This window comes from Dendropsophus ebraccatus, chromosome 4 (genome assembly GCF_027789765.1).
Source record: "Dendropsophus ebraccatus isolate aDenEbr1 chromosome 4, aDenEbr1.pat, whole genome shotgun sequence".
NCBI classification, from domain to species: domain Eukaryota; kingdom Metazoa; phylum Chordata; class Amphibia; order Anura; family Hylidae; genus Dendropsophus; species Dendropsophus ebraccatus.
This window is the reverse complement of record NC_091457.1, coordinates 135618327-135631054: the sequence shown is the minus strand read 5'-3', so window position 1 is coordinate 135631054 and position 12728 is coordinate 135618327. Positions and strand designations below refer to the sequence as shown.

At 44.8% G+C, this 12728-nt stretch overlaps 1 protein-coding gene across 3 annotated transcripts in view; it reads right to left on the bottom strand.

Annotated features, from left to right (window-relative positions):
- Positions 1 to 12728, bottom strand: part of LOC138788804 (inter-alpha-trypsin inhibitor heavy chain H3-like) — an 86817-nt gene that overhangs the window by 15336 nt on the left and 58753 nt on the right. For 2 of the 3 annotated variants that reach the window (XM_069967101.1, XM_069967102.1), the window contains 4 exons: positions 12163 to 12186; positions 9955 to 9975; positions 9560 to 9673; positions 387 to 588 (listed from right to left, as the gene is read on the bottom strand). In XM_069967101.1, coding sequence (XP_069823202.1) covers positions 387 to 588; positions 9560 to 9673; positions 9955 to 9975; positions 12163 to 12186 — 361 coding nt within the window. The remainder of the gene's footprint in view (positions 1 to 386; positions 589 to 9559; positions 9674 to 9954; positions 9976 to 12162; positions 12187 to 12728) is intronic. The other variant, XM_069967103.1, reaches the window with a different exon arrangement.

Sequence of the window (12728 nt, the reverse complement as noted above, 5' to 3'; positions counted from 1 at the left end):
GTCGCTGTTCTCTCTCCGTTTTGACTATTAAGTTCAATTGTCTTTTCAATTAAGACACACCCAGAGGCCAATTAGTAACCCTAAACTAGAATAATGTACCAACAGCCGTCATTGCACTAAGGGGAGGCTAGACAGCTAAATGATGTCCGTTATTTAAGACTCAAAATTTTAAACAGAGCGGAAAAAACGTTGTGTGAACATAGCCTTAGAGTGAACAGGCATTCAGAGTAGGCTGACTGTTCCAGTGGATCAAATGACTTTGCCCCAAGTATGGGGTTTTCTGTTTTGGATCACAACTGATCAGCTGATCACTGGATCTTATTTGTGAATAGGGCAGTAATTTAGAGAGTGTTCATAGGAATTTCAGTATATTAGAAAAGTCTTACCCTTCCTTGCTTATAGAACCTGTTTTCTTCCATGAAAACATTTTCTTGTTCTTATGGTTCAGGACAGTGATTTTGTCGGTGGTCACCTCAATTCTTATCTTCATCTGTCTGTTTACAATTCCAATTCTTCCAAAATAAGTCTCATTTGATATGACATTGGCTGTTTTCTTGTTTCCAATAAGTTGTCCATTGACTGCAATACCTGTTGTAATAATAATAATAATAATAATAATAATAATAATAATAATAATATTTTATTATTAAATTATAATAACATTAAATTGGCCTCTGATATTACTTTTAACTTAATCTAAGATACATTACATTCAGTGTCCTGTTTCCCATGTTTGTAGCATAGAGGTGGTTATTAAAACGTTTTGTTTATAAACAGTACAGTCTTGTTTATAATCTACAGTAGAGCTGGATACCAGTCCCTCGACCGGAGCCCTGGGCCGCTATTAAAGCGACTCTGTACCCACAATCTGACCCCCCCCCCCCCCCCCCCCAACCACTTGTACCTTCGGATAGCTGCTTTTAATCCAAGATCTGTCCTGCGGTCCGTTTGGCAGGTGATACAGTTATTGTCCTAAAAAAATACTTTTAAACTTGAAGCCCGTGGCAAACAAGGAGTATCTGTGCCCTAACTTTGCACCACCCCTCTGTCCCTCCTCCCCACCCTCTTCATCATTAGGAATGCTCCAGGCAGATCACCTCCTATTCCCCACCTGTGCAAGCCCGGCACATGGCTTTTTTTGCAGAAATCAATAGAACAGGCGATTTTAACCCTTTAAGGACATGGCCCATTTTCGTTTTTACGTTTTCGGTTTTTCCTCCTTGTGTTTAAAAGGTCATAGCATTTGCATTTTTCCACCTAGAAACCCACATGACCCCTTATTTTTTGCGTCACTAATTGTACTTTGCAATTACAGGCTGAATTTTTGCATAAAGTACACTGCGAAACCAGAAAAAAATTCAAAGTGTGGTGAAATTGAAAAAAAAAACGCATTTCTTTTATTTGGGGGAAATGTGTTTTTACGCCATTCGCCCTGGGGTAAAACTGACTTGTTATGCATGTTCCTCAAGTTGTTACGATTAAAACGATATATAACATGTATATATATATATATAACATGTATATATATATATAGATATGCTGCAGAGATCCATGAGATCGGCACTCGTTTGCTTTCGGCTGCTGCAGCCGAAAACGAACGAGTGCCGAGCCGAGGACGGCGCCATCTTGGACGCGTCCCCGGCCGGCATCAGTAACGGAGATCGCTCCTCCGGGACAAGGTGCCGGAGGAGCGATCTCCCCCACTAGACACCAGGGAAACGTTGCCTCCGGTAATCGGAGGCAGCTGTCAACAGCTGCCTCCGACTAGCTAATTAGCGGGCACGGCGATCAGACCGTGCCCGCTAATAGCAGCGGTCCCGGGCTACTCGCGGCACCCGGGATCGCGGCACTTCAAAGCAGGGCCGCCGCGCGGCCCCGCTTTGAAGTGCAAGTGCGGACATATGACGTACCGGTACGTCATATGTCCTTAAGAGGTTAAACAACTTTGTATTTGGGTTTATTAGCTGAAAAATGAAATTTTATCATGAAAAAGCAGTTTGAAGCTCTCCCCCCTGTCTTCATTGTTCTCCTATGGATAGAGGAAAATTAGACATCAAAACAGGACAACAAAGAGTTAATTTACAACTACATGACCCGGCTATCTCTTCTGACAGTCAGCACTGACCTCTCTGACCTCTGAATACAGCTGTCACCCAGCTCTGTGCCTGTAATCCCTTTGTTCTCTGCTCTCGCTGCCGACTCATGTCCCTCCTTCCTCCTCCCCTCTCTATAGAACAGACAGGGGTGTGTCTGATGCAACAAGTCACAATTTCCTGATATTTTGCAGTGAATGGAAAAGAGGAAGGAGGGGGGGCCTTGGAAAAGTCTTTTTAAATGCAGATGATGGCATATTTGCCTAATAAACCCAATTACAAAGTTTCCTAAAATCGCCTGGACTATTGATTTCTGCAAAAAAAATAAATAAATTACAACTCTTTAACCCTTTAACCCTTAGGCGACCCTGGACGTACCCGTACGCGACGGCCGCGCTCTGAACCGCAGCGGTCCTGGGTGCCGCTCGTAGCCCAGGACCACGGGTATTAGAGGGCACGGTTCCATCGCCGTGCCCGCTAATACAGTAAGCGGATGCAGCTGTCAAAGTTGACAGCTGCATCTGATTACCGAATGCAGCCGTTCCTTGGTGTCTAGTGGGGAGGATTGCTCCTCCGTGACGTTGTCCACACATTTTACCGCTTCCAGGGTCAGCGCCGTAACGGCGCTGGTCCCGTCTCGGCACTCGATTGCTTCCGGCTGCAGCAGCCGGAAGCAATCGATGTGCCTATCTCATCGATCTGTGCTGCATATCTATGCAGCACAGATCTGAATGAGAGATCAGTGCACTTATACTAGAAGTCCCCCAGGGGGGCTTCTAGTATAAGTGTAAAAGTTAAAATAAAAGTGTTATTAGTAAAAAGCCCCCTCCCCTAATAAAAGGCAGAATCACCCCCCTTTTCCCATGTTATAAATAAAAATGAATAAACATGTTTACTATCGCCGCGTGCGTAATCGCCCATACTATTAATTAATCACATTCCTGATCTCGCACGGTAAATGACGTAAGCGCAAAAAAATACCAAAGTGCAAAATTGTGCATTTTTTGTTGCATCAAATCTAGAAAAATTGGAATAAAAAGTGATCAAAAAGTCGCATATGGGCAATCAAGGTACCGATAGAAATAACACATCATGGCGCAAAAAATGACACCTGACACAGCCCCATAGACCAAAGGATAAAAGCGCTATAAGCCTGGGAATGGAGCGATTTTTAGGAACATATATTTGTTAACAATGGTTTGAATTTTTTACAGGCCATCAGATACAATGAAAGTTATACATGTCACATATCATTGTAATCGTAACGATTTGAGGAACATACAAAACAAGTCAGTTTTACCCCAGGGCGAACGGTGTAAAAACGAAAAAAAAACAAATAAAAGAAATACTTTTTTTTTTTCAATTTCACCACACTTTGAATTTTTTTCTGGTTTCGTAGTGTACTTTATGAAAAAATTCAGCCTGTCATTGCAAAGCACAATTAGTGGCACAAAAAATAAGGGCTCATGTGGGTTTCTAGGTGAAAAAATGCAAGTGCTATGGCCTTTTAAGCACATGGAGGGAAAAACGCAAAAATTGAAATTGGCAGGGTGCTCTAAGGGTTAAGGACGGGGGCAATTTTCGTTTTTGCGTTTTCCTTTTTTCCTCCTTGTGTTTAAAAGGCCATAGCACTTGCATTTTTCCACCTAGAAACCCATATGAGCCCTGATTTTTTGCGTCACTAATTGTACATTGCAATGACAGGCTGAATTTTTGCATAAAGTACACTGCGAAACCAGAAAAAAAATCAAAGTGTGGTGAAATTGAAAAAAAAAAACGCATTTCTTTTATTTGGGGGTATTTGTATGTACGTCATTCGCCCTTGGGTAAAACTGACTTCTTATATATGTTCCTCAAGTCGTTACGATTAAAACGATATATAACATGTATAACTTTTATTGTAAATGATGGCCTGTAAAAATGTCAAACCATTGTTAACAAATATACGTTCCTTAAAATTGCTCCATTCCCAGGCTTATAGCGCTTTTATCCTTTGGTCTATGGGGCTGTGTGAGGTGTCATTTTTTGCGCCATGATGTTTACTTTCTATCAGTACTTTGATTGTGCATATACGACTTTTTGATCGCTTTTTATTACATTTTTTCTGGATTTGATGTGACCAAAAATGCGCAATTTTGCACTTTGGGATTTTTTGGCGCTTACGCCATTTACCGTGCGAGATCAGGAATGTGATTAATTAATAGTTCGGGCGATTAAGCATGCGGTGATAGTAAAAATGGGAAAAGGGGTGTGATTCTGGTGCCCGGCCAGCACCAGACAGGGAGATAGCTCCTCTGGTACAACGTCCCGGAGGAGCGATCTCCACCACTAGACACCAGGGAACGGCTGAATACGGTAATCGGATACAGCTGTCAACTTTGACAGCTGCCTCAGATTACCTGATTAGCGGGCACGGCGATTGGACCGTGCCCGCTAATAGCCACGGTCCCGGGCTACACACGGCACCCGGGATTGTGGCGGTTCAGAGCGGGGTCGCCGCTCGTCCCCCGCTCTGAACACCTCTTGGGGACATATGACGTACGGGTACGTCATATGTCCCTAAGAGGTTAAGGACCTGTGTAATGTTCAGCATGGAGAAAATGTTTCAGTGGCATTCCTAATGATGAAGAGAGGGGGGGGGAGAGGTGGTGCAAAGTTAGGGCACAGATACTCCCGTGTCGCACAGGCTTCAAGTTTAAAAGTTGTTTTTTTTTGGACAATAACTGCATCTCCTGCCGAAGGGACCCCAGGACAGATCTTGGATTAAAAGCAGCTATCCGAAGGTACAAGTGGTTTGGGGGCTCAGATTGTGGGTACAGAGTCGCTTTAAAGGGGTATTCCTGTGAAAATCTTTCTTTCAAACCAACTGGTTTCAGATAGTTGATGTTTTTCCCCGAAAATAAGAAAGTGCCTTATATTAATTTTTTATCCCAAGGAGTCACTCTGTCTTATTTTCAGGGGATGTCTTATTTCTCTCCCTAGCTCCGACTCTCCCCCTGGCCTTCACCCCGGCCTTCCCCCTGTCTCTCCCCCTGGCCTTCCCGCGGCTCTCCTTCCATCCTTCCCGCCCTCCCCCCGGCCTTCCCCCCGGTCTTCCCCCAGGCTCTCCTCCAGGCCTTCCCCCAGCTCTCCCCACATCTCTCCCAAGCATACTCACCAACGTCCTGTAGAAGAATGTGGCGGGATGTCGGGACGTGCACTGGCGGGACGTGTGATATCGGAAAGTGCGACGGTGGGATGTGTGATGTCAGGACGTGTGGCAGCACATGGACCCGTATGCCTGCGGTGCCAGCTGTCAAGGTCCACAAAGGGATTAGGCGAGTTGGGAGGGCCTTAGTTTCAAGAGTGCCTTAGTTTGTTGGGGTGCTTTAGTTTAGGGTGGGGGTGCCTTATTTTCTGGGGGATGACTTACTTCAGGCTAGTTGGTAGTGGGGGTGTCTTACTTTTTTAGGAGGATGTCCTATTTTCGGAGAAACATGGCATATAGTTTTGTAATTTACTTCTACTTAAAAAACCTCAAGTCTTCACATACTTATCAGCTGCTGTATGTCCTGCAGGAAATGGTGTCTTCCTTTCAATGTGACACAGTGCTCTCTACTGACATCTCTGCCCAAAACAGGAACTGTTCAGAGTAGGAGAGGTTTCCTATGGAGATTTGCTGCTGCTCTGGACAGTTCCTGTCTTGCACAGAGGTGGCAGCAGAGAGCACTATGTCAGACTGAAAAGAAAACACCACTTCCTGCAAGACATACAGCAGCTCATAAGTATGGAAAGACTTGAGATTTTTAAATAGAATTAAATGACAGATCTACATAAATTTCTGAAACCAGTTGATTTAAAAGAAAAAGATTATGGCCGTAGTACCTCTAAGACAGTACAAACAATGCAGTGTCTCCTATGTAGACAGCATTGTGTGCAGCACAGGATGGGATGGGGTTTCTTTCACAGGAATTCTACAGCATTGTAAGGATAGTTTCATACATAGCATGTAGTTTCAAAATACAATTCTACTTACACATTTCCTAGTTTCATCACAGCAAGGATATGTAAATAGGGAGAACACCCCCTTACTAAAAGAACTGCGATTGTATCTGTTTTTAACTTGTTTGTTCTCATTGTATTGCTATTGTGCATATTATGTTACAACTGCAGTCCACTTTTATGCCATTTGTACTTGTGCACCTTTCTGTAAAGATTGCACCTTTTTCTGCGTGTTTCGGCCACCCTTCTAATTATGGCTACTAATACTACATGTAAACAAAGCTTTACATGGAGGGGGAAATTAGGAACACCATCCAGAGGTAATGGTCTCTGGGAAGGCCTGACGGATGACTAGCCTGCTGAACTACAAGCCTTTGTATACATTTCAGCATATATTTGAATGTTTAGACTGTTTTCTTAGATTCTGCTTTTTAGGTGGAAATGAAAAGACAAGAATGTCTTTAAAAAGAGGAAAAACTCCCAGTCTAATTATTTTTGGGGGTGTCTCGTCCTAGCAGCTGGGCATCATCCAAGGGCCGGACGGAGGCTGCAGCAGGAGAGAGGCTCAACGTGGGAGCGGGTTGTTAGATGAGTTTTTTTTATTATTATTATCTGCTTTGCAGAGGTGGCCATCTATAAGGGGGAGAGAGAGAGGGGGCATCTATAAGGAGGGAAGAGAGGGGGCCATCTATAGGGGGGAGAGAGAGGGGGCCATCTATAAGGGGGTGGGAGAGAGGGGGCCATCGATAAATGGGGGGAGAGGGGGTCATCTATAAAGGGGGGAGAGAGGGCCATCTATAAGGGGGCGGGGAGGGGGCCATCTATAAGCGGGGGAGAGGTGGCCATCTATAAGGGGGGGCAGCAACATAGTGGGAGAGGGGGTCATCTATAGGGGGGGGGAGAGAGAGCCATCTATGAAGGGGGAAAGAGGGGGCCATCTATAAGGGGGCAGCAACATAGGGGGAGAAGGGGCCATCTATAATGGGAGGAACAACATAAGGGGAGAGGGGGTCATCTATAATGGGAGAGACAACATAAGGGGAAAGGGGGCCTAAAAGGGGACAACAGAGGGAAAGAGGGCAATCTATAAGGGCGGCAACATAGGGGGAGAGGGGGCCTATAAGAGGACAACATAGGGGGAGAGGGAGCCATCTATAAGGGGACAACATAGGGGGAGAGGGGGCCTATAAGGGGGCCATTTATAAGGGGGGGCAACATAGTGAGCCATCTATAAGGTAACAACATAGGGGGGCCTTCTATAAGGGGGACAACACAGGGGGCATGCATAAGGAGACAACACGGGGGGGGGCATCTATAAGGGGACAACGTGGGGGGACAACATAGGTGGCCAATTATAAGGGGGGTAAGGGGGACAACACAGGAGGGCCTTCTATAAGGGGGACAACACAGGGGGAGCCATCTAAAAGGGGGATAACACAGGGGAAGCCATCTAAAAGGGGGAAAACACAGGGGGGGCATTTATAAGGGGGACAACACAGGGGGAGCCATCTATAAGGGGGGCAACGCAGGGGGAGACATCTATAAGGGGGACAACATAAGGGGGCATGTATAAAGGGGACAACCAGGGGGGCATCTATAATGGGGACTACACGGGGGGCGTATATAATAGGGTATGCATAGAGGGGGCATCTGCTATAGTGGACTACACAGAGGTGCCATCTATAAGGAGCGGCTACAGAAAGTAGGGCCATATACTATAGGGGATGCACAGAGGGTGTCATCTTCTATAGGGGGACTACACAGAGGGGGGCTCTCAAGTAGATGCACATGGAGCCATCTATATGGAAGACTGAACAAGGGGCCACCTATAAGGTGGCTACATAGAGGGGGGGCATATACTATACACAGGGGATACACAGAGGGGGGCATATACTATAAGGGGGGGGGGGTCACATAGACTCAGTCTACCCACTAAAGGGTGTAAAGAGGCCAATACAGATGTGCAGTTTGTAGAGAGATGAGGATGGTGCCAGAGTGAGGAGCCTAATATGTCTGTCTGGCAGATTCTGTTGATTCTTGTCTCGGAGAAGTTCTCATAATAGCCCAGGGTAGATGGAGAAGATGAAAAGGGAAGAACTCAGAGAAGATGCCCCCTGTGAGTCACCTGATATAACTGCACTGTGATGTATATGGTGTACAGAACCTGTGTGGAGCTGGGCCTACCTCTATATACCTATATGAGTTGATATTTGTATTTTTAAAGTGGATTTTATTCAGTAGCAGTGGCAACATTAGTCAGTATGTGGTGGTGTTAGTCAGTATGTGGTGGTATTAGTCAGCATGTGGTGGTATTAGTCAGTATGTGGTGGTATTAGTCAGTATGCGGTGGTATCAGTCAGTATGTGGTGGTATTAGTCAGTTTGCGGTGGTATTAGTCAGTATGCGGTGGTATTGATCAGTATGCGGTGGCATTAGTAAGTATGTGGTGGTGGTGTTAGTCAGTATGCTGTGGTATAAGTCAGTATGCGGTGGTATAAGTCAGTATGCGGTGGTATTAGTCAGGATGTGGTGGTGGTGTTAAACTCAGCACGGTGACCGGGGCCTGAAGCTGTCTGTCTCTGTACACTGTGTTGGGGTGACGACCTGTAATTGCAGCACCGTTACACAGTACAGAGACAGAAGCTTCTGACCCTATTTTCTGTGTTATTATCCGTCATTCCAGTCATGGCCGTGATGATACAACATGTAGCCGTGCTGCGCTCACAACATCGTCTCATAACTTCTCACCGCACGGCGAGTGGACCTGTGTGCTCTGTAATGCCAGGGCTGATTTTCAGTCCCAGTCCAGCCCTGATCATAGGTTGCAGAAACTTCATGTCTGACCTAAGCTGCCAAATATTACTACTTGTTTAATAATATATACATATAATATCTTCATAGATTTGCTTAAAATACATATCTATCAATTTAACTGCAATTCAACTTGAAAAAAAGAGATTTTCCATATCTCTTTTCATTTAATGGTCATGTTGAGGAATATGGTACATACAACATTCATATTTCATACTGGTGTACTAGAAATATGTTCCACAATGTACTTGTCAGTTCAGTGAAACATAATATTTAAAGGGCACCTGTAACTTGAAAATGATTCTCGGTCAAGGACATTATTTTATAGTTAGCCCAGTGTCCCAGCCTCCTGATAGGCAACATCCTCTGTCTATCACAGGGATGGCAATACCCCTGACAACCAGGGAGCACACAGCAGAGGGTGGGTATGGTGCAGGAGCTGAGACAGGTAAGTTCCTTGCAGTGGAAGAAACTAAGCAGACTGATCTATAGTTCTGAGCTTTGGAGTCCAATGGGCAGGACATTGATTGGTGGAAGCTTTTCCTAAAAGCCTATGTATACAGAGATACCTGTCAATCACCAATAAGTCCACCCACTGGACTCCTAAGCCCATAAGGAGCAGGGCTTCAAGTAAGTAAACTGTGAATTGTTACACAGCAAGTTCCATGACTTACCTGATTGCTTATCCTCTATAAGATTTAGGATCTGGCCTGGCTCCTCCTGAATATTGAAGCACAGTGAGTCGTTCTTTTGTGGAAAATTGATTACAAAATGAGGGTCAGAATCCACTGTAAATAGAAATAACACAGTAAAACCACAGAACTGTGATAAAAGTGATCAACAAAAAAAGATTTATCAGTTGACATTAAGCAATTGATGTGGCGCCGCTCCTGGGTCTCATTGGCGGCTGCCGGCTGTCATCTTTGGCTGTAATCTGGTTATATCATGTACCCAGCTCTTCCAGCCCGCTCAGCCAGTCAGTGACAGGGACACAAGGGGAGGTAAGTTTACCCCACACACACCTGCCTTTTTTCACTTGTGTGGGACTTCTCAGTCAAAAAATACCTACCAAAATTTGTAGTGGGGGTACCTAGGGAAAAAGAAAAAAGGCAAATATGGTTAACATAACAAACTTACAGTATGGTAGAATGCAGGCTCAGTTGAAACCTATGGCACAAAGGGGAACAATAAGCTCCCTGCCCTGCCAGTGGCTTTTAGATGCCTGCAGCCTACAATACACCAGGATTATCTACATTATTATCTATTTGGGTATCAGTGTTAGGCATTTCATTTCATGGATAAACAAAGGCACAATTAAAAATACCCCCGGCATACTGGGGCAAGTGCCAGGGTCCACCCAGCCACCAAGTGCTGCGTCTGGCTCTCAAACTGCGAGTGCTCTTAAGGTGCGCTCACAGTAATATCATGCAGAATCGGGGGGTGGGGGGGTGGAAGCGGCGGTAGCCCATTACCCCTCCCCCTTGCTGTCTCACTTTAAAAGTCCTGCTATTGGCCTCCACACAGCTACCAATAGCGTCGGGACTGCTGTGGAGAGCAGAGGAGGGCTCCAGGCTCTGATGTCGCTGCGCAGGAGAACAGAACTTCCGGTTCAGTCAGCTGTGCGTTACGCTGGCTGCACCGGAGGCTCTGAATAGCTACTGGAGAGAGAGGTGAGTATACTTTGATTTTTTTATTTTTCTTACACAACAGGGGTCTATACAATATGGAAAATGCTGCAGGGGCAAGGGGGTGTAAACCTATGTGGAAGATGCTGGGGGGGGGCTATACCAAATGGGTAGGGGGGCTGTACTATATGGGTGATGCTGTGCAGGGGGTGCTATACTATGTGGGGGATGCTGTAGAGGGGAAAGTACTTTATGGGGGATGCTGTAGAGGGGAGGCTATACTATATGGGGGATGCTGTGCAGATGGGGCTATACTATATGGGGATGCTGTGCATGGGGCTATACTCTATGGGGGATGCTATAGAGGGGGGCTTTACTATATGGGGATGCTGTAAATGGGAGCTATACTACATGGGTGATGCTGTGCAGGGGGGCTATACTATGTGGAGGATGCTGTGCAGGGGGGCTATACTGTATGGGGGATGGTATAGAGGGGGGCTTAACTATATGGGGAATGTTGTAGAGGGGAGCTATACTATATGGGGGGGGGCTGTTGGGAGTGGTATATACTGTGTAGGGAATGCTGTAGGGGTTATACTATATGGGAGATACTACAGAGGGGGAACCTATACCATATGGAGGCCTAGAGGGGCTTTATTACTATATGGGGTCACCTATGTGCTGGACCAAGGAAACAAAAATGTTTCTCTAGCAGATTCTGGAGAGAAGAGTCATGACCGGATGGAAAGAAAACGATAAGTGAGTGACTTCGATCAGAGAAGATGTCACCTGTAAGTCACTGGATATAAGTCCAAAAGCACAACATCTTAACTACTACTTAGAGCCTTTCTTAAGTATGCCAGAGGGGGCCTATTTACTATATGGGGCACTGAGGGGGCCTAACTACTTTACCTGCTGTTTTACTATCGCCACATGACTTGGAGCCAGCCCTGTCCCTAGTGGTAAGCAATAATGCACAACTGCACTGGGAGCTCTGCACATGGCCAGCTAGTGTAAGGCCAAATTTAAAGGGGTTGTTCACCCAAAAAAATTTTTTCTTTCAAATCAACTGGTGCCATAAAGTGCCAGAGATTTGTAATTCACTTCTATTAAAAAATCTTAAGTCTTCCAGTACTTATGAGCTGCTGTGTGTCCTGCAGGAAGTGGTGTTTTATTTCCTGTCTGACACAGTGCTCTCTGTTGCCTCCTCTGTCCATGTCAGGAACTGTCCAGAGCAGCAGCAAATACCCATAGAAAACCTCTCCTGCTCTCCAGACTGGAAATAATACAACTTCCTGTTGGGCATACAGCAGCTGATAAGTAGTGGAAGGCTTGAGATTTTTTAATAGAAGTAAATTACAAATCTCTGGCACTTTATGGCAGCAGTTGATTTGAAAGAAAAACATTTTTGGTGTACAACCCCTCTTAATGGCTCAAGTCAAGCAAAAAACTTGAAAAACAAATGTCAGAAGGTTTGTTTATCATTACTAACAATGACAAATGTGTAATAAATTTTATCTAAATATTTGAAAATTTCTCCATGGCACTAAACAGACATTAGATGGCGTCATGATATTGTTTTCATAGAACAAAATGATGTTATCAATTATATACACTGTAAACCAATATTACAGACATCTGAAATATCTTACTATGAATATATGAAGCAGCCTGCCCTGCAAAAAGAAAAAATTTTAATATTAAAGAATGATTGAAAGAAGTTAGGGTATACATGTAGCAAATTAGTGTTATTTACACCGGAAATGTCATAATCCCAAATGATCCTTGGGCTCCCCAGCTAGCTAGCAGCTGGTTAGAAGTCTCTATTCTGCTGTTCCCATAGTGCCAGGGACATTGTGAATAAGGTTTGTTTGTTTTTTAACCTTCATGCTGAACATGGTTTCCATTAGATCTTCTGGTTTATTAACATTTAAATTAGGTGGGTTGGTGCTCTGGGGGATGAGCTAAAGTGCACCAATCTGGTGCTGTGTAGTGATGAGTGGCCAGAGACATCTGTCTCAATATTCATTAGGAGGCAGTGAATCAGGAGGATTGGTATACTGGGGGCTGTAGATTGGCCTCAGTGCACCAAACTGCCTAATTTACACATTTATAAAACTGAAGATTTAAAGGGGTATTCCCCCCAAAAGCAAAAAAAATGTAATGCCCCCAAACCTAGCTGGTTTTGAGCCATCTCCCATCTTTCTAGCTGCTGCCG